Below are 21762 nucleotides of genomic sequence, written 5' to 3' on the forward strand. Positions count from 1 at the left end.
ATCAAGAAAAATAAATGTAGTTTATCAATTTATGCATTTCTGTATCATATTTTATACATAAAATTAATAAATACCAGATTTATTAGATTTATAGATTTTATTTTAAGAATCTTATTTTATTTTGTGATATTTTAACCACATATTTATTTCTGGGTTTTTTTATTATTTGTGCATCATATCCTTATGTAAACTATCTTTTACATTTATGTTTTATAGATACATATTTGGCTTTTAATTTAACTTTTACTTTATGAAGTGATTTATTTATTCATGAAAATGTCAAGAAAATATTGCAAATATAAATGTCTGGAATTAAAAACAATCACTGTCAATATTCACTAGTTGATTTTACAAAAAAATATTTGAAAGGTTTAAAATAAAAATGAATGATGGGGAGATAAACATGTAAATATGACTGAAAACTGAGGAACAAAAGAGTTTTTCGTTTTAGATGAAACATATTTACATGTTTTTGTGTTTTTGTCTTGTATGGCAGCACCTGGTCCTTCATGTTTCCTCATTTTACTGATTATTTTTCTTTCATTTCTTTATAATATAATAATTAAAATAGTTGATCAGATTGATGGGACGGGGCCGGTCAGTCCGGCCGCCCAGGGCCGCGTCCAGCCTCCCGCCGCCTCTGGTCGGACCTTCAGCAGGTTGTGACGTTTCGCTTCGGTATCAATGACATCATCACCATCAACAAGCTGCGTCCTCGTGTCAACGGTGATGTGACGTCATGTCAAACTGAGCGTCATTGACGAGTCACGTGACTCCAGCTGGGAGATCCACTGATGATGAAGATATCGATAGTTTTATTGATGGAGACGATCTGTGTTTGTCCTGCTGAACGAGATGCGGGACGTAAATTACAGCGCCGACTGTGGAGACCGGAAGTGTGACCGCCTTCACAATAAGAGCACAGAGAAAGTCTCATGCCGAAGTGATCCATTCATGTCGACCTGCAGCTCAAACAACCTGCAAGCTTTACTCTGGTTTTCTTTCTTTTCTTTCTTTACAAACAGAAACGTTGAAAGTAAATAGAAGCTTTCAGTCTGCAAGACATTTAAACACATAATATGAAACAAATATAGACGGACATAAGAGTATGTCAATGAAATAATTAGTAAACTAAGAAACGTAACAAAATGATTAAAATCAGAAGTATGGAATATGTCGCTACTGTGTTTTAGTGTTGAAATGCAATAATTTTTTGAAGAATTTGAATTAATGAGAAACAACAACTTTTAATTTCCCTTTGGGATTTTTAGGAATTATTTCAATAATTTTTAAAAATTATTTTAAATGTTGAGTTAATTTGTTTAATTAAATTAGTTTTTTTAAATAGAATACATACATGCTATTTAATAAATATATTTAATAAAGTATATTTTATCTGTGATGGACAGGTGACCTGTCCAGGTGTCCAGGTGACCTGTCCAGGTGTCCAGGTGACCTGTCCAGGTGACCTGTCCAGGTGACCTGTCCAGGTGTCCAGGTGACCTGTCCAGGTGACCCCACCCCTTACTGGAGAGGCACCAGCACCACCCCACCACCAGGGTGTAGAAAAACGGATGGATGGATATTTTATAAAGTCAAATTTACCATCTTAAAATATATCATTAGTGGATTTTATGGGTTATTTAGTGATAGTGGGATTTATCACTAAACCTTAATTTTTTATTAACAGATTAATATTCTTATTTTTTTATTATTTTTGCCACAATTTATTTTCCATTATTTACCTTTAAATACATACATTAAAAATATCCTAAATAATAAAACATCTCGTATGTAATGAAAAGGCATAGCTGTGGGCAGTCTTTTAATTTGAAGGCCGCGTCGGGGCTTTTCCGGTGTCGTAGGCGCTAACGCGGTGCGTCTTGACGCAGCGGGTTGCCGCTGGTGCGTCAGGAGGAGACGGGCGGAGAGATGCCATAACAGCAGCAGCATCAGGACCAGAGAGCGAACCCCCAGCAGAGACCCGAACCCCGTCCGAGCTCCGGCCCTGCGGGACGCCTCCCATGCTCCACCCGCCCCGCAGTGCGGCAGTGCGGGATCCTAACGCAGGACAGCGGCGGGGAGCGGCGGCATCTGGAGCGGAGGTAAGAGGAGGAAGAGGAGGAGGAGGAGGAGAAGGACAGGGCGTGGAGGAGGGGGCGCTGGGACCGGACTGTCTGGGATGACTGCAGCCGGAGGCGGCGCATCCCGGCCCGGCCGCCGCGGATCAGAGCCCGCGGCCCGCTGGGAGGAGCTGGATCAGCCGCTCGGATCCTCCGGCGGCCGCGCGTGCGCGTTTGCGTGGCTCAGTTGAAATGATGATGATGATGATGATGATGATGATGATGATGATGATGACCAGACAGCGCTGCCAGGTTGCATCCAGTCAGGTTCAGGGAGGTCACGTGGTGTGACGTATGACAGGTTAGTTTCAGCTGCGCTGATGGTTGAGGCGCAGAAACCGGGACGATTCTTTAAGTCACCAGAACAGAGTCGAGGCTTTATTGGGTCTCTGGCATTTTAATCAGGACTTTGATTAGGCCATTGCAACAGTTTGACCCTTTTTGTTTAGGATCAGCTGCTGTGTTTGGGTTGGTGGTTCTGGTCTGGTTTGGACCCAGAACCAGCTGGAGCTCATGGTCCAACCAGCAGCACCGCTCAGATCCTCACAGAACCACAAACGGATCCAACTCAGTCCGTTCAGATCCCGGACCTGGAGCGTTTCAGAATCAAAGGGGCGTGGCCTAAAGCTGTAAATCAATCAATCCAGAGTTTTAAATACAAACCCGTTACAATCTGCAGCAGATTAAACATGTTTCTGAAACCAATCGGACCTCAGAGGACGATTCTGTGGTTCGGTCTGTGATCCTGGTGGGCCGGCTTGAATCCGGGTCGGACCGTGTTTTTATCGATGACGGCGTAGATTCAGGATCCCTGCTGCAGGATGTAGTTCAGGCTGTTTGTGGGTGTGGCCTCCGTTTCCCAGGATGCACTGCGGTTTGTCGGCAGGCCTGTGAAGATGAGCGTGACGTCATGGTTCCTGGTGAGCAGCTCCGGCACGCGGCACCGCCTCCCCAAGGAGATGATCTTCGTCGGCCGCGAGGACTGCGAGCTCATGCTGCAGGTGAGGAGGCATCCAACCGGGCATCCAACCATCCATCCAACCGGGCATCTAACCATCCATCCATACGTCCAACCGGGCATCCAACCGGGCATCCATCCATCCATACAACCATCCATCCAACCGGGCATCCAACCATCCATCCATCCATACAACCATCCATCCAACCGGGCATCCAACCATCCATCCACATACAACCATCCATCCAACTGGGCATCCAACCATCCATCCAACCAGGCATCCAACCATCCATCCAACCAGGCATCCAACCATCCATCCAACCAGGCATCCAACCATCCAACCAGGCATCCAACCATCCATCCAACCAGGCATCCATACGTCCAACCATAGAGCCTTATGTCCGACCATTCAACTTGACATCCAAACATCCAACCGGGCATCCAACCATCCATCCAACCAGGCATCCAACCATCCATCCAACCAGGCATCCAACCATCCATCCAACCAGGCATCCAACCATCCATCCAACCAGGCATCCATACGTCCAACCATAGAGCCTTATGTCCGACCATTCAACTTGACATCCAAACATCCAACCGGGCATCCAACCATCCATCCAACCAGGCATCCAACCATCCATCCAACCAGGCATCCAACCATCCATCCAACCAGACATCTAACCATCCATCCATACGTCCAACCATAGAGCCTTATGTCCGACCATTCAACTTGACATCCAAACATCCAACCGAACATCCAACCATAGACACACTCATACATCTAGCCATCCAACCATCCAACTGTACATCCAACCAATCTAACCACGCATCCAACCATATAGCCATCCATCCAACCATCCATTTTCTCCTCTTCTTCTCTTCGTTCTTCCTCCATTATTTTTCTCCTCACCTTCATCATCATTTCTTCCTTGTAAAACTCGTCATCGTCTTCTTTTATCTCATCTCCTTTAACTCACTGATTAATAGACTGGCTCTGTGTGTGTGTGTGTGTGTGTGTGTGTGTGTGTGTGTGTGTGTGTGTGTGTGTGTGTGTGTGTGTGTGTGTGTGTGAACAGTCGCGCAGCGTGGACAAGCAGCACGCTGTCATCAACTACAACCCAACAACCGACGAACACCTGGTGAAAGACCTGGGCAGCCTGAATGGGGTGAGACACACACACACACACACACACACACACACACACACACACACACACACACACACACACACACGTTTCTCTAAGCATGCCCCGCCACCCCGTGACATCACAGCTCTCCTCCAATCAGCTGCAAGAACACATTGGAGAGTCGATTAATATCAAATCCGATGATTTTCTAGAGTTTTTGATAATTTTTGATTGAATAATTTGTAGTTTATTAATAAACTGGATCAGAGATCAAATCTGATTTCTCATTTTTCCTGCAGACGTTTGTGAACGACCTGCGGATCCCTGATCAGACCTACATCACACTCAAACTGTCCGACATCATCCGCTTCGGATACGATATCCTTCCCTGTGTGTGTGTGTGTGTGTGTGTGTGTGTGTGTGTGTGTGTGTGTGTGTGTGTGTGTGTGTGTGTTCACCGTTCCTGTTCATGCAGATTGAGTTTTTCCTGAGCCGCCTCTTCACATTCTCACGTCTACGTTCTGGAGAAAAGTCAACACAAAGTCCCGGAGGAGGCGCTGAAGGTCGGGTCACATTTTAATCTGCTGGCTGGATCCTTATGCAGGAACCTGGTTTATTATTTCATCTACTTTCTAGTGGACTGATGTAAATTTGATCCAGAACACAAAACGCATCAGATTCTGAAAGGAACAGTGCCGAGAGGGAAACATGGCTTCCTGCTCTGCTGCTGCTGCACATTTCTTCTCTTTTATCTTGTTTAGTGAAACGTTACAGATTCTTTTAATGTATAAAAAAATGAAAAGCATGCTTTTATTCAGAATACCAGCAATATGAAATTAAAACATGGAAACAGAAGCAGGTTCTTTAAAGAACAGCCAGGCATGTTGGGTGATGTAGTTTTATTCAATAAGTGGAGAAAACAGAAAGTAAAGTATGAACTTATGAAGCCAGCAGGTCAGAGGTGAACAGCTGTCAGAGAGCTTGAATCCGTTTCTCCTCTGGATTTGTCCTGGTTCTGTGTTTCCTGACTGACTTTGTGCTTTCGGGTCGCCGGGTGAGAACTTGGAGCTCAAACCAACGTTTTGGTTTTGACAGCATGAGAAGTACAGCAGTCAGCTGCAGATGAGCCTGAAGGCTGCAGAGGGGAGGAAGAGCGATGAAGAGGAGGGACAGCGAGGCGACAAGTCGACGAGCACAAAGAGCATCACACAAGGTACGAACCCGGAAACCGAGAGGAACCCGGCCGGTCCGGTCAGCTGGCCAGTAGCTGCTGCTGACTCAGGGATTTCCTGATGACCTGATGCACATTTTGCTGATCTGCAGTTTTAGTTCATCTCCAACATAACAGATTATGACAACAGGAACCTTTTTGCCGTCTTTTCCTTCTACCTGCAGACTTGTTCTTGTGTCTGGGACTCTGGACTCGGTCCTTAGAACCTGACCCGCATGGACTGGTTCCCTCCAAAACATCTGTCCCATAAACAGACACTCACTCACCGTCTAATCCGCTAATAGCAGAGTTAATGTTTCACTTACTGCTTTTGCTAACCTTACAAACGTTTAGCACACTTAGCTTCCTGTGAAGATTTTGTTCCAGATAAAACGTAAAGCACTAATTTATTTGGGTTAGGGTTAACCCTGTTTGGTAAACCTTCATTTTGAACAAAGTTCGACTGTTAAGGATTCGTAATATTTATATTCATGCTCTTATTTTGAAATGAGTGAAGACCGTACACAGCAGTTCCGTTTCCTCTTCTCATTCTCTTTTCATCATAAATTCTACAACAAATGAATGAATGATATTGTCTTGCTATGGTGTCTTGTACCAAAACTAACCATCAGCCAAACTCCTTTCACACAGTCAGGATTAATTAGTTCTTCCTTTATTTCCATGTAGAATGGAATGAAACTGTCAAAACACAAAATAACTCAGGATGAGCTCAGAGCAGCTTACAGACGTGTTTTACATTCAGATACATACATTAGAAAGAAGTACAACAACAATGCTACCTCAGAATGCTATGAGCTGCAATGCTACGTAACGGCCTAACGGCTGCTAGTTAGCAATGACGTAGCACATAATCAAACCGCCTGCAGATATTTCCAGAACTAATTAAACATAAATTCAATAGACAAGTTACTTCTTTTCTCATATGTTAACATAAAGGCTCGTTTTGTAATAGAACACTACTTACGTGTGTCCATCTGCTGTACCGCTAGCAAACTGATTAAATAACATAAAAGTCAAGCAGTTCCCTAAAAGTCCAACAGATGGCAGCAATGCTCCATGCAAAGCAAAACACCCAGTTTACAGGACAGATATACATAAAAAGGAGTGTTAATAAAACAAATGCAAGGTAATTTCCACATATAAATAGTTTTGAGAGACTGCTCACATCACCATGGTTGACTTTAGCGCTAAACAGACTGTAGATTATTGGAGCTAATCCTTATGGTTCATGCTGTGGGGTTAGCATAGCTAACGTCTAAGTTAGCGGTGCCCACCATGGTTACTTGGATGTAGACAGGAATGTGTTTCCAGAACCATCTTTTGGTAAATGTGTGTGTTTGTGACAGAAACCCCGGTGAGTCGGCCCACGCCTCTGTATGGCCAGCCGTCCTGGTGGGGAGAGGAGGATTATGGGAATAAAGTCCAAGGCAGCGATGAGCCTCATTCAGGTAGATGGTTGAATGAACATCAAACATCTGGAGGATTCGTGTCTCATCAGCTGTCGTGTCTATAAATCAGATTTTCCTGGCGCTCTCTCCGACGCCCAACCAAAGATCGTTTTCCCTTCCTACCACCGCGAGCCCAGCTACTTCGAGATTCCCACCAAGGACTTCCAGCACCAGAAAACCTCAGAGGCGGAGCTCCATGAGATCCCCACCAAGGACACGGACGCCCCCAACGCCCCGCCCTCCCCGCCAACCCCGACCCCGCCCGTCGTGCAGAGCCACGCCTCCTTCACCATCGAATTTGACGACTGCATGCCCGGCAAGATCAAGATCAAAGACCACGTCACCAAGTTCTCGACTCGCCAGAGGAAGGGTCAGGCGACCCCTGCCAAGACCGCCGCCACCACTGCACCCGCAGAGATGATGTCAGCGCAGAGCAAGGTGGCTGATTGGCTGGTCCACAGTGATGTCAGCATGATGAGGAGGCATCCGCCATGCGAGGACGTCTACAGCACCAAGAGTGACCTCGCCATGAACATCAAGACCCTTAAAGGTCAGAGAGGTTGCTTTGGTATTACTATGATGCTGTAAAACATTATGACCACCAGTACAAAGTTGAGCTGATTGCACCATGTTGCTGCCATGTGATTGGCTGATTTGCTGTTTGAACAGGTTCACCTGTGTACGGTGCCATCAGGTTATTTAGCCGGTTATAAGAGAAAAAATGGGGATTATTTTTTCAATTAATTTATAAATGTCAGTTTCAAATTAAATATTTATCTTGCTAGATAAATATTTATCAGGATAAGTAAGTGTTTAGATCCAACATAAATATTTGCTTAGCAACATAAATAATTAATTTCTCACATGATAGTCCAGTAGACTCGGTTTGATTTGGGACCAGAACTCCATCATCTGCTCCACCTCCAGCTGCTGTGGTTCTGAGTCAAACCAACATGTTCCCCTCCTGGCCTGTGGGGGCGCTGCACCAAGAACCACTGAAGGAAACAACACAAAAACCTCTGAAGAGGAGGATTTCTTTTCTGTCTTTGGCTAAAGACCAGAAGCCATTTCTCCTGCTAGCACTAGGTTAGCACATTTGTTTTGGTTGTATTTACCCAGAATGCCCTGCGCAGTAGTGCACTTCCTGCTTTTGGAGCGCTCCGTGGTTCACTTGGCGTTCACATATGCATTCAAACCAAACCAGAGGTCACTTCAACTGAACCCAGACCAAGGTTTGTATCCTGGTTCTTTGGTTTTTGGTCGATTGCACATTTAAACCTCCCCAAACGAACTGGACTTTCTAGATAAACACACTGAGTTTGATTAAAGAGGACTAAACAGGACTGGTGGGAATGCACCCTTATACATAAAAGTGTATTGATCAGTTTATTTTTTTACCAGGTCATCATCATGAGGATGGAACCCAGAGTGACTCTGAAGACCCGGTTCTCAAAGCCAAAAGTAAATCCCAGCACTCTGTCCAGTCAGAGCAGCCTGATACACCTCAGCAGACGGTCCAGTCCAGTCAGCAGCCAGTTCCAGCACAGAAACTCCAGCATGTGCTGCAGTACTCTCCTCCCAGACAGGCCCCTGCCTCAACTGTGGCTCCTGTCCCTGACCTGCTCCTGTCCCAGAGCCCTCCCCAGCCACCGTCGCCCACAGAAATGTCCAAACAGGGACTGTCTGAGCACCTCACCCAGCAGGCCTTCATCATCGAGTTCTTTGACGACAACCCGCGCAAGAAGCGTTCACAGTCCTTCACCCACAACCCCGCTCACGGCGACTCTTACTCCACCCTCAAGGCCAAGATGGAGCGACGGAAAGGCGGCGAGAGGCCGGCATCGATGCATGGACACATCCCTCCCACCCAGCAGGTGACGGTTCCCCTGAAGGGTCAGGGCCACAGTGGCCCTCAAAGGTCAAGCTCTCTAAAGCGGGAGAAAACAGAAGGGGAGGCGGGTTCATCAGGCTCCTCCTCTCGCTCTTCATCGGGCATCATCATCAGACCTTTTGGCAGTGTTGGGAAGAAGTCAAAGCTTGCCCAGGAGTTTGCCGCAGAGTTCCTGAAGGACTCTGGTCAGAAGGATTCCTCCCCAACCAGAGACAAAGTCTCTCCTCCACCGATGTCTGCCCCACCTGTGATGGTTTCACCCCCTCATGCCCAGATCCCTTCCCCACAGGAACCTCCAGCACTTTCTTCAGTTTCCTACCCCTCATCCCCGTTACAACCTCCAGTAGCCTCAAAGTCCGTCAAACCGGCCATTGGTCCAGCCCAGGTGGCTCCTCTTGGCCATCCATCTGGACCACACATGTCCCCCATGTTGTCTTTGGGAGTCCATGGGGGAGACCCCAAAATTTCTCAGAGGATTGTGAGGAACGAGGAAGACGACAGTCTGAGTGATGCCGGGACTTACACCATAGAGACCGAGTCGCAAGACAAGGAGGTGGAGGAGGCCCGCAACATGATCGATCAGGTGAAGTCACAGTGACCATCAGTCAACACATCAGTGTGAACTGTATATTTCTTACCTTCAAGAAAACAGGTTTAATTGTAACAACTGATGCATGAAACTTCTTGTCCTTCTTGCTTTTTCCTCCTGTGTGGTCACACCACCGTCTCATGCATGCCCTGTGCCAAACAGGTGTTTGGCGTCCTTGACTCTCCAGAGTACAGTGGCGCGACCACAGGAGTCTATAGACCTGTCATACATGAAGGCAAAGATGAGCACCATACCTTGCCTGGTGATGGTACCAGTATGGACCTATTGCATGGCTTTATCCCAGCAGCTGTCAGTGCCCCCCCAACAGGTCCCATGCAGGTAACACTGGAAAAGACCCAGGACAATTGTTGGAGCATGTTGTTGTCCAAGAGCATGCACACTGGTGTTTGTGCTCCATTCCTCGTGTTACTAATTTCTTTCTGCCCGGTCTTGGTTGGTTCTTTGTTATCCTGGTGTTGGGCCGTGTTGTTCATCACTGTTTGTGTTCTAGGTTCAGATTCACGCAGCCGATCTTGAAGGACCTAAATGGGTTTCTCGGTGGGCCAGTCTGGCAGACAGCTATGCCGAACCTGGTTCTACTCCTCCTCAAGGGGAATGTCTCGAAGGTACTCAACATTTTATCTCATTAATTAAACAAAAACAAGTATATAATGTAAAGGGCTGTGGATTAAAATACACAAATCTATTCAAAAATGAGTCTGTAACATGAAGAAAAGTATTAAAATTGAAGGATAATAGTGACCCAAGTTGAGCTAACAGAATGTTGTTTTACAGATTTGCGCTACATGAGTCAGTCAGTGGGAAGCTACAGCTATGACACTTCAGAGTCAGAGACGAGCCACAGCTCCAGGACCAGAAGGCTGCTGCCTCAGGTTCCTCCAGACAAGGTGGAAAGTGTCACTCCAAGCATCCTGATACGGCATGAATCCTACCAAGGTCATAAGTCTGTGGATAGAGTTTACGTTCCTCCCTGTTCCCAAGACTCCACCCAGCGCCTAGCTGTTCGGGACGATGTGGACCCAGACAGTCTCAGCGATGCCAGTCGCTCTGAGGATGGACCCGCTCTGGTTAATGCAAAGAAAATTGATGTAATTACCGGAAACGTGTCCCCAGTTGCTCCTGGCTATCAGTTTAAAGTTCAAGAGAAAGTTTCTCCAACCAACAAATCCACCTTCTTCTACATTGGTGCTGAGGATCATGCAGGCAAGCCTGAACAGGCCCGAAGCCCCATACAGGGTGAGAGGACTCGAGAACCTCCGGCTAAAACTCCTCCAACAACAGTCTTGATCCGTCACTTGAGTGGACATGAACCAAGAAGGACAGGTGTCAAACCCAACAACTCCGCTCCAAACCTCCAAACACAAGACAAAGACTCTGTTCCTACGAAAGACAGCTACATCGTCCGTCAAGAAAGTTTCACCAAAGATCGACCCAGTGACAACGTCCAGATGAAGAAGCTTCCCCACATCTCCAGCCACCCTTCCATTAGAGATATGGAACAGAGCATCCAGGAAACACAGCCCTTCCTTCAGGAGTCAGAGGGAGCGCTGTCCTCTCTGGACACCAAGGTTCATTCTTCTGGTTCTGGTCGTAGCTCAAAGAAAGAGGGTTCCTCCACCCACATGGATGATTCTTTCTCTGGTGAATCAGATGTGGATACAGCTAGCACCGTGAGTCAGGTGAGTAGCAAAAATGCTCCTGTTAACTCCACGTCTAAAAAGCGACCTGCTATAAGCAGCCTTCAGAAGGAGAAGTCCTCTTCTAGCCCGTCTATCCAAGAAAAGGGTCGACAGCTAAGTGCTCGAGAGCGGCTTTCTGAGAAACGACGCACACAGACAACAACTGACGTACCAAGCAAGGCAGAGGCAACGAAGCGTTTCCAGATGCGCCGCAGTACAGGAAACCGTGGTTCTCTGGATTTATCCGAAGGTCAACAAGGTACTGCACCTAACTGGACTGAAACTACTTCATCTGATCACGAAATTTCACATCCATCCAGCCGTACCAAGAAAGTTATTGCCCCTCTACAGAAAGAGGACAATGGAAAGACACCTAAGTCAGCAGCTCAACAGGTTTTAACTCGTTCTAACAGCCTGTCAGCACCAAGGCCAACTCGAGCATCCATGCTGCGACGCGCCCGCCTTGGTGACGCCTCAGACAACGAGGGTACAGAGACCGATCGGACGTCCCAGAACTCTGATCACATTTCCGCACCCCCTAAAGCTGAAGGTAAGAAGCTGTCCAGGCTGGACATCTTGGCAATGCCCAGGAAGAGAACCGGCTCATTTACGACTCCAAGTGACAACGAGTCCTCGACAAGTCGGTCTGGCTTCTCTGGTCGCAACAGCGAACCAGCTGTCACAGCAAGGAAGACGTCTGTTGGTGATGCTCGCCAGGCAGCCAGTAAAGGGGGCGGAGCTCCGGTGAAGCAAACACTGTCACGTACCCGATCAAGCGGAGTTAAGCACCCCAGTGGTGGTGAGTCTATCAGGGATCCTCAAATCAGGCCTCAAGGGCCGGTATCCTGCAACATTTAGATGTGTCTCTGCTTCAACACACCTGAGTCACTAAAGAGTTCGTTAGCAGGACACTGAAGAACTGGACTGCAAACTGAGGCAGTGACTCAGCAATTTGATTCAGGTCTGTTGGACCAGGGACTCATCTAAAAGTTTCAGGACACCGGCCCCCAAGAACACGAGTTGAGGACCCTTGGTCTATGTGTTAGCTTTTCTGACATGTATTTGCTAGCTTGTGTTGTTGTTTTGCCGAATATGATGATTTGATTTTGTGATTCTTTTGGATTTGGAGGTTCAGTGTGTGTCCCTTTGTGTCTGTGGCTCAAACCTCGTTATTTATGGCTTAGACTTTAACCATCCAAGCAGATAAACAGTTGATGCCTTTTGCTGATTATTTTTCAGGGTTGCGTCGCAAACAGAAGGGCTCAGACTTCTCATCTTCCTCTGAGGAAGAATACGACACAAACACTGGCTTCTCCAAAGCGAAGCGATCCACTCATTCAATGACCGCTGGCCAATCACAGCGCAGCCAGAGAACAGCTGCCAGCAGAACCAAGTCTGTCTCCCTGGAAACCGAGGAGGACGAGGACCAGAACGACGTCGACCCGTACCAGAACTGGTCCACTCACAGCGCTGAGATCGCCAAGTAAGAGCTCTGCTGCCATCGGCTGCTCTCCATCTCTCAGGCATCCACTGATAGTTTGGTTTGCCTTTCGACTGCAGGCTCAGTCAGGACCTGGCCAAAGATCTGGCCATCTTGGCGAAGGAGATCCATGACGTTGCTGGGGACGGGGATCCTCCTCCCACCGCCACATCCCCTAGCTCACTCCCCAACACGCCAGGCTCCACCATCTCTGCCCGGGAGGAGGTAGGAATCAAACACCCTCCCAACATGGCCACTACCACCATACCACCATGGCCTCCAAAACTGGGAACACGCACATCTATCCATGACCTGCAGGGGGCAGTATCAATAACCAGATGTTCTCTTCTTTCACATTTCTATACATTTTTAAGTCTGGATAAATGTGTCTGATTTTCCAGACACTCCCACAGCCAGTAAAGCTACCTCATCTCATCCCAGTGTTCCCAGTTTAGACGCTCCTGTTTCGGTGTTCCGCTGTGGCGCTGGTCCGGTCATGCAGGAAGCTGTTTGTTTGTTTGCAGGTTGATCTGCAGGAGCTTCATTCTGCTTCAGACTCTTACAACCTTTCATATGTTTGTTCTTCTGCAAAGACGCCATGTGTTGCATTTCTCCACGGAGTTCGACCGGCTCAGGTGTCCAACTCTGACTCATCACCCACCGGTTCCCCCTCCCCCGGTTCCCACTCCACCGGTTCCCCCTCCACCAGTTCCCCCTCCCCCGGTTCCCCCTCCCCCGGTTCCCCCTCCACCAGTTCCCCCTCCACCGGTTCCCCCTCCACCGGTTCCCCCTCCACCCGTTCCCCCTCCACCGGTTCCCCCTCCCCCGGTTCCCACTCCACCGGTTCCCCCTCCACCAGTTCCCCCTCCCCCGGTTCCCTCTCCGCCGATCCTAACACGCCCATCTCACTGTGTTGGATTGTTCTGCACTTTTGAATTATTGTCATCATCTTGTCTTGAGTATCCAGAGCACCAAGCTGGAGTCAGTCGGTTGGATGAATATTCAGTTCAACCTGAGACTAAACACATCCAACCGAGGTTGTTTGTGCCAAATTTACTAATTTAATTTTCTCCATCTGAGCTGATTCCAGCTTAATTAATTCACCTTCATCAAATCTCACCTTGACTAACTATTGATCCTTGCACTGCACTGCTGCACCGCTACCACATAAATCAGTGTATCATCGGCGTAGAGTGAAAAGCACAATCACCTTATTTTACACAGTAGCTTTGCTTCCACGTTCCTGTGGACAGAAGTTTATTTACGGAGGCAAAAATGACCATTATTTAATAAATAAATGAAACTTTAACAAATATTTTACAATACAGAACAAAATAAAGTGAATAAATACAAAAACCTTACATATTTTAGTCTTCAGTGTATTAAAATCACATTCTTATTAAACTTATTTTATTAAGACATGTAAATAACTATTCATAAATTTATTGATTTAATATTTTTTTCATTTTATTTGACTTATTAAATGTAGATTTAAGTTAATCATTTATTGAATTGTGAGATTTTCTGATGTTCATACAGGAACACCAAACCTGCAATAAATTATGAAAACATTAAAGAAATATAAAAATTAGGTATAAAATATATAGTTTACAAAAGCATATTTAACTTTTTAATTATTTCGGCAACATCTGAATGTATTTTTTTAGTTTTATTTCCTTTATTTAACCAGGTAAACCAGGAAATCTGGATCTCATTTTCCACAGGGACCTGAACTGAAGTCTGCAATTACAAAATAAAACTAATTAAAATATAAATAACTAACCAGCATCAGTCAGTGGGCGGGGCTAGCACTGAGCTAATTAACCAATCAGCTGATAGTTTATTTGATGAACCACAGCGATTTTATGTTTTCCTGCTCTACAGGGAAAAGTCAGTATTTATTAATTTATGTGATTTTTCAAAAATATTCCTTAAAATATTGACACAATAAATAATTGTAAACTTTTTGTTTAAAATGTTTTCATTGAAGAAACGTTGTGTTTTGAGTTCAGTGGTTTCTGTAGACTCAGAGCCTCCAGTGTTTCCAGTTTCTGTGTCCTCGTGTCCCACAGCCTCCAGCTCCACCCTTAGTTCTGTAGATGAGTCTCCATCAGCCTGTGCTGGTAATGAACTGGTTCTACTGGTTCATGGAGCTGTGGCTGGGTTCTCTTGCACTCCCTGGTCCGACCTGGCGCCGTACCCCAGCAGAACCTGGACCTCCCTGCCGCTCCCCACCATTGCAGCTGCATGTTGACTTGGTGCATGCGTTGATCTCCAGCCTTTGCTGAACCGGAGGCGTTTTGGATCATTTGGGTGTACTCTCTTTCCAGCTGGTCCATCGTATTCCTGAGGCCAGCTTAAACTTCCAGAAGGTTCCTCCAGGTTCTGCGGCCATCTTGGACCTGGACGCTAATATGAATGAGGCAGAGCCCACTTCTTTGCAACGCCGTCCGTGGAACCGCGAAGAGGTCACTGTCCGATCCCACCGAGGTCACGTTCACACTGCAGCTCAGCTCAACACAAAGCCTAGTCTGGGAACGAATTCCCACTGAACTCAACGTTCCTGGTTTTAGTTTCTGTTTCTCCAGCTTCATCGTTTTTACGGTTGTTGGTTGTTTTCAGGTCAGTCAGGACGCAGCAGCTGATCTCTGAGCTGTTAGGAGGATTACAGCCTCAGCTGATCCTGGATGCTTTAGACGTCAAAATTACACATTTTAATTCCTGGATTTATTCCTCTCTGTTCAGAAAAGTTTAGATTCAAAACTTCACTTTAAAATTATGGGAGATTTTAATTTCAATTTAAAATCACACAAGATTAGGATGGATGGATGCCCATCTCCACCACTTCCTGTCTGTTAGCCCCGCCCCCTGATGTTCTGGACTTTGATTGGTCCGCTCTGAAACTCCTTCCATTTCCTGCTTTGTATCTTGAAATGTTTTAAAACATCTGAATGACATGATGCTGCCACCGCCGAGCTTCACCCATGTGTCGATTGAGTCCAAACATCTCTGCTCCCGATCCGCCAGGCGACATAAACCCAAAACCAAAGACGTCGTTTGAAACCTTCCAGGCTGCCGGTGGAGCGACGGCTTCTTCCTCGCCGAGCGGCCGATCAGCCCGTTCAGCCCGTCCAGCCCGTTCAGCCCGTTCAGCCCGTCCAGCCCGTCCAGCCCGTTCAGCCCGTCCAGCCCGTCCAGCCCGTCCAGCCCGTTCAGCCCGTTCAGCCCGTTCAGCCCGTCCAGCCCGTTCAGCCCGTCCAGCCCGTCCAGCCCGTCCAGCCCGTTCAGCCCGTTCAGCCCGTCCAGCCCGTCCAGCCCGTTCAGCCCGTTCAGCCCGTCGGACTCTCACCGGCTTTTATTCTGATGCTGATTCATGTTTCTCACCAGAACCATCTGGAAACTGGGCCCAAAGCTGATCTGTTTGTACATTTCCCATGAGTTGCATTAAGCAGGTTTCCCTCCAGTTAAGCCATGACATCGTCATCATCAGGGATTTTCAAATCAAAAGCCTGGATTAAATGCATTTCAGTGTTTTATCTCATTGGCATTTAGCAAACATAAATAATGTAGTTATTCTAAAGGAGCAGAGCAGAATTTTGGTCTCATTTATTTGTCAGAATCCTAATTTTGCTCATTTCATGGAGCATCAACACGTCGTTCTGGTTTATGTGTGAAAGCAGCTCATGTTTAATCAGCTGCAGCAGCATCAGGAGCTCCAACCCTGAAGGTTCAGTCTGTCTCCTGATGGTGGCGCTGCAGGGAGTCTGATCTGCAGTGTGAACTCAGCCACGACTCCTCGTGTTTTCACTGAACGTTTGTCCGTCTGCTGCAGTCAGTTTGGGGTTTTCTGGGAAATCGGTGCCGATGATGAAGATGCTCTGTGCTCATCTTGGTCTCTCTGTGTTGTGGAAACTCTTCCAGGTGATCCTGGACAACCTGATGCTGAACCCGGTTTCCCAGCTGTCCCAGGCCATCCGGGAAAACACGGAGCAGCTGGCCGAGAAGATGAAGTACGCAGCGGTGCGAAGGCTTTCTGCCTGCTCGGCTCCAGCTGAACTAACCGGATGGTTTCTGGTTTCAGGGTTTTGTTCCAGAACAAAGCAGACGTATGGGAGGAGATCGAGGCCAAGATCAACACTGAGAATGAAGTTCCCATTTTAAAAACCTCCAACAAGGTAACGAGCCGCCATTTTTACAGCAGCATCCAGAGTTCAGCGCCTCCTCTTCTAAATGTTGTCATCGCTTGCAGGAAATTACCTCCATTTTGAAGGAACTGAGACGAGTCCAAAGGCAGCTGGAAGGTATTTGGGTTCAGTAACTTTCGGTTTTAGTTGTTTCCCAGATGGCCGCAGAAAATACAAAAATGAAAAAAGAAAATACTAATTATCAACCAGGATAGATAAATCCATCTGATGTTGACGTTATTTTTAGTAAACAGGAAGTAGAGGTTGATAACTAGCATGGAAACAAACTTCAGGCGATTAGAGAGAGTCCTCCCGTCTGCTGAACGTTCCCACATAGAAATATTCCCAAGATTTGTTCCTCTGAATAGTCTCAGACACAACAACACCAACTTTAATAAACTGAACAAATTAAAATTCAAGGATCTGATTTGCTAATGGAGTGAAGCAACTAATGATCACGTCGTCTGCATAAAAGTTGACCTTACATCTTAAAAATTGCTGCAAAGATCATTTTTATAAAAAGTGAAAAGCAGGAGTGCTAACATGCTGCCCTGAGGAACTCCTATGTCTCAGCTTGGTGGCCATGTTGCTTCCTTGGATGATCGCCGTCTGTTGCTTTACAGGGCGATTGCTGATGTCTTTCCTTCTCTGCATTTATTTAATTATTGGACCTGACGTCACACAGACCACAGACAGTTTAAATGTATTTTTTCTGCCCTGGATGTTCAGCTTGGTTTTTTTAAGTTCTGTGTTTTGTGTTTTCTGTCTTGCAGTCATAAACACCATCGTGGAGCCCGGTGGGAGTCTTCAGGCGGCCGCCATCACAACGCCGTCTCTCACTCAAACTCGCCAAACCACCAAGGAGAAGAAACCCGCTACCAGAACCCGAACCTCCAACGCCAACGAAAGCACCAAGCGACCGCCTCGTGGGCCTGATGGGTCCCACCACGCGCCCTGAGCGGGCCGCCGTAGCACATCGGGACAGACGTCGTGCATCCACGCCACCGCGGTGTGAGACGGAGTCCCGCTGGGCGCTGTGTTTGGACCGGCGGTGGTGTGGATACGCTGAACCTGTCCAGAACAAACCGCCCATCTGTGCCCAGTGATTTCATCAGAACATCGTGATTGGCCACAGTGTATCTTCGTAGAGCTGCTTTCTCGTCGCACAAGCTCAACCAAACTTAGTCAACGCAGCTGCTCCCACCACGGCGTTCCGCGGACAGAACTGTACAGAAGTGTATTAATAACTTTGTGCTTTGACGATCTGTTGTGTTGCATTTGAACAGAGGATAGAAACATCCTAATAGCATTCTGTGTATCTTTATAAGGCAAAAGTTTTACCTTTCTGCCCGTCAGATGGGTCCCACGCTGCTTCCACACTTCATGGACCGGGTCCAGTAGAGCACCTGCCGAATGTTTCTCAGTTCTGCTGCCTGACCGACGACGGCCAGGCTCTCCGCCTGCTCCACCTCGCTGGGATTGTGCTGCTTCTGCTGAATGTCGCGAGCGCTGAATGTGGGAGAGACTCTGTGAAATAACTGGAATGTCTGCATGAGAGAAAGCTTAACGACTCCGACTGGTCCTCGAACGCATCGCCTCCTTACAGGAATGAATCGGTCTGACAGATGAAAAGTAAAGCTTATTAAAAAGACCTGAGAACAAACAAGATTTCTTAAAGTGTAACTCAAACCGCTATGGAAGCAAAGCCCGCCCCCAGAATCTCAAAATTCCACCAAAGTGGGCGGAGCCAGAACACACGTAGGGGCGTGGCTAAGTGAATGAGCAGGGAGGGTAAAGCGGGGCTGCGGCCCGGTTGTCAGCTTAGTAATAGTTGCTATAGTTAGCGACTTTAAAAAAAAAAAAAACAGTAACTAGCAACAAATCCAGCAACTTTTTCCTCTAAAAAGCTTCTAGCATCAAATTTAACGCCTTTTTCCCCAAAAAAATCAATGGACAAATCTTGCAATTCTTTTCAAAAAAGACTTTTTTTTTTTTTTGAGACTTTTATTGTGACATGTGAAAACACCAGCTGCTGTCGGAGTAAGATGGTTTTGTGGTTTTATCCTTAAACGCATGGCCGTGTGACGTAGACATGAACCAAGCTGGAACCAATAGGAAAATTCATCTGCAGTACCCCCATTTCAACCACAAGAGGGCAGCACTGAAATGGCTCTAGGCTAAATATTGCAGAATTAAACAAATTTACACTAAAATGTCACATTTTACACAGAAACAAAGTTATCAACCTTAAGGGCAAAATTAGACAAATGGAAACAGTTGATTATTGGTTCCTCTTTATTTATTAAAGAACTAAACCCAGATGGATTCTCCTGGTTCCGTCTGTCTGTCAGTCACTAGGTTGTTTCCAGCTCCCAGATATGTGTAGAAATCTAATGTCCGTCTCGGTTTTAGAGAAGTGCTGTATGACAGAGTATTTGAGGTTCACTCGGTGGGAGGGCCACTGGTCGATGTGTGAGTGGGTTTCTGCGTGTCCATTAGCTGCTAGCTGCTAGCTGTGCTGTCGTCGCTGTGTGCTGGGCTAATGTTTGTGTTTTTCCTCCGTCTTTGTGTTAAAGCAGCTGAGACGTTCGTATGTAGAGGGCTGTACAGGCAGTGAAATGATCCGGTTCATTTCAGATAAATGAACGAAGCTGTTAACTCTCGGCTTCATTAGCCTAGCTTAGCGTAACGACTGGAAACGGTGGGCATGCAAACCTGACGCCGTGCTTGACTTTCATTCACTTTCAAACTAACTTTTACTTTCCCATCCAACTGGCTTCATCATGTAACCAAATACGTTATTGTTTCATTTAGTAAAACAATGAAATGTCATTTAAACCAAAAAAAGTTGAGTAGAAGCTCATGCTTACTGATTTATCTTTATCTACAAACACTGAGACAAGCAGAGACTCAATGATGGAGCTCTGGGGAACTCCAGCATTGATTTTGTGTTTATTGTTGCTGTTTATTGCTGCAGCATTTTTTTAAAGGTTTTATTATTCAGCAGCTGGATAAATATGAGACAGTTGAATATAGTGTGCTGATTAATAGGTTACACAGCCCAGAACTAACAGAATTAATCTGGGTCATTTATTCTGTCATCAGAGTAGGACATCGGGGTTAATTATTAAATGTTATAGTTAAAACTAAATCTTTAGCTAGCAAGTTTGGAGCAAGGTAAATATTTAGCTTGCTAACTAAATAGTTTGAAACTGACATTAAACATTTATGAATAAAATTGTGAGAATATGACTTTGAGCATTTAAGCCCATTTTCTTTCCTTAAAATGAAAATGGGTTAAATAACCCAAATTATTTCTTGTTTTTTTGTATCTCATTGTTGTAACCTGATATTTCTGTGTTGACTGACGTAGACAGGCATCTGTTTCCACCGTTAGCGCTAAGCTAGGCTAACTTCACTCTGGGGATTGTTTTGTACAAAAACACGATTCAATCTCCAGCAGAGATGAAATATTCTCTATGGAAACCTATAAAACCACGTTAGAGAAATAAAATGCTACATGGCTTGCCATAGATATGACACAGTTTTGGTTTTTACTTTGAAGTTTAAATATTTGATGGAAAGTTTCAGAATTTAGACTTTTGTTAGAATTAAAGTCTAAATTAGGACTTTGAATCTGATAACTTCAAAAGTAACATAACTTTTTTCATATTATGACTGAAAGTCTAAATTATTACACTAGTGCTCATATTTCTAACTTTATCTCATATTTATATCCAATTTTTTTTTTACTTTCTACCACAGGTATGACTTTAAAGTCATATTTCTGATTTTGCATCCTATAAAACGTCTAAGTTATGACCTTGATTAACTGCAACTTCTAAAGTCATATTTATAAGTTATGATCCACTGCGATTATTCCTTCCTCTCTAGTGGCACATACGGGCCTCCGTAGTTTCACTGACCTGTTGGGCTGGAGGAACCAGATATGGCAAACCTTTATTATAAAGTGCATGTTTCCTGTAGCTTGAGGCAGGTGAGGTTTCGATGCTAAATCACCAAATGTGCACTTTTTCCATCGGATGAACAAACACCTGGAGAAAACAGGTGGAGCTTTGATTTATCCTTCATGTTGATTGTTTGGAGAATGTTTTATTTTTACCAATCCTGACTGGAGCTGCTGCAGCTGAGTAGGAACAGCAAACATCTGCTCTGTTTCTCTTTTTTTATGCATCTGATCAGATTATGGTGCTGCAGACGGACATGCGTTACTAACAAATGTTTCATATTTTCAAAGGATTTCCACACATCTGAACTCTTTTGTTTATCATCATTTCTTTGTATCATTCTGTCATTTGTAATAAACTGACTCCATGCATCCTGTTGGTGAACCGCAGAGACGTTTTTTTATTCCAGAACGCCAACGGCGTCGAAAACAGAAGAAGAACAAACCCAGAAACCAAAAACGCCGAGAAAACATCCGAAAAACTCAACTGGAAGAAAAAGGTCATCAGAGGTCAAGAAGTTTAAACGGCGAGAGCCGGAAAAAAGAGATGATTACAAACCTGATGTGAAAAAATTCGAAGAATAGGAAGAGAAACATACAACGGTAAATTTCCACCAAAAAACTCACATTTTGAGATTAATTTATTTGAAAAAAGAAAATTTCAGTTTGAAAAGTCACAAATTTTCAAGTTGAAAATTTGCTAGAAAAAAAATCACTTTTTTAAAATCAATCTCAGAAAATTACTTGAAAAAATTGGAGGTTTAAAACACAAAATTTCCAAAAATTGTTTTACTTTTTAGACTCAAATTTCCAAATTTATTTTCTAGAAAATTTCAGAATTTTTAGCTGAAATTGACTTTAATTTTTTGATCTACACGGCCCTCATACGCCATCATAGAAACATGTCAAAAGTTTATAAAACATAAAACCTACAGTGGCCCCCAGGGAGACTTGTTGAGGTAAATCAGAAAAATGTCGCCCCCTGTTGGCAGGTTTTAAAAACACTTGAAAAACCAAAACAATGGTGTTTTAATCAGGCCTGATTTCAGCTGGAATCATTTCGG

General features: G+C 45.4%; 1 protein-coding gene across 5 annotated transcripts; it reads left to right on the forward strand.

Annotated features, from left to right (window-relative positions):
* The first annotated feature begins 1855 nt into the window (after positions 1 to 1855).
* Positions 1856 to 21070, forward strand: cep170bb (centrosomal protein 170Bb). 5 transcript variants are annotated; one of them, XM_081602703.1, is made up of 20 exons: positions 1856 to 2105; positions 2987 to 3124; positions 4158 to 4247; positions 4508 to 4586; positions 4713 to 4771; positions 5304 to 5421; positions 6786 to 6887; positions 6958 to 7437; positions 8289 to 9361; positions 9530 to 9706; positions 9879 to 9993; positions 10163 to 11866; positions 12307 to 12550; positions 12628 to 12772; positions 13072 to 13182; positions 14878 to 15015; positions 16469 to 16557; positions 16629 to 16722; positions 16797 to 16848; positions 17505 to 21070. In XM_081602703.1, the coding sequence occupies exons 1-20, from the start codon at positions 2025 to 2027 to the stop codon at positions 17687 to 17689; spliced, it is 5274 nt and encodes a 1757-aa protein (XP_081458829.1). In that variant the 5' UTR covers positions 1856 to 2024; the 3' UTR covers positions 17690 to 21070. The 5 variants fall into 5 exon arrangements, with proteins under 5 accessions (XP_081458829.1, XP_081458830.1, XP_081458831.1 ...); XM_081602704.1 differs by having other exon boundaries at positions 13141 to 13182; XM_081602706.1 differs by having other exon boundaries at positions 2021 to 2105; positions 3010 to 3124.
* The last annotated feature ends 692 nt before the right edge of the window (positions 21071 to 21762 follow it).

Source organism: Poecilia reticulata, chromosome 21, assembly GCF_904066995.2.
Source record: "Poecilia reticulata chromosome 21, P_reticulata-male-v2, whole genome shotgun sequence".
NCBI lineage: Eukaryota > Metazoa > Chordata > Actinopteri > Cyprinodontiformes > Poeciliidae > Poecilia > Poecilia reticulata.

What these genes read in the sequence shown, in the direction of transcription:
- cep170bb (XM_081602703.1), top strand. Translation starts at nt 2,025, where the DNA reads ATGCTCCACCCGCCCCGCAGTGCGGCAGTGCGGGATCCTAACGCAGGA. An exon ending in CATCATCCGCTTCGGATACG is followed by an intron (nt 4,587 to 4,712) that starts ATATCCTTCCCT and finishes CCGCCTCTTCAC; the next exon opens with ATTCTCACGTCTACGTTCTG. An exon ending in CCCGCAACATGATCGATCAG is followed by an intron (nt 9,362 to 9,529) that starts GTGAAGTCACAG and finishes TGTGCCAAACAG; the next exon opens with GTGTTTGGCGTCCTTGACTC.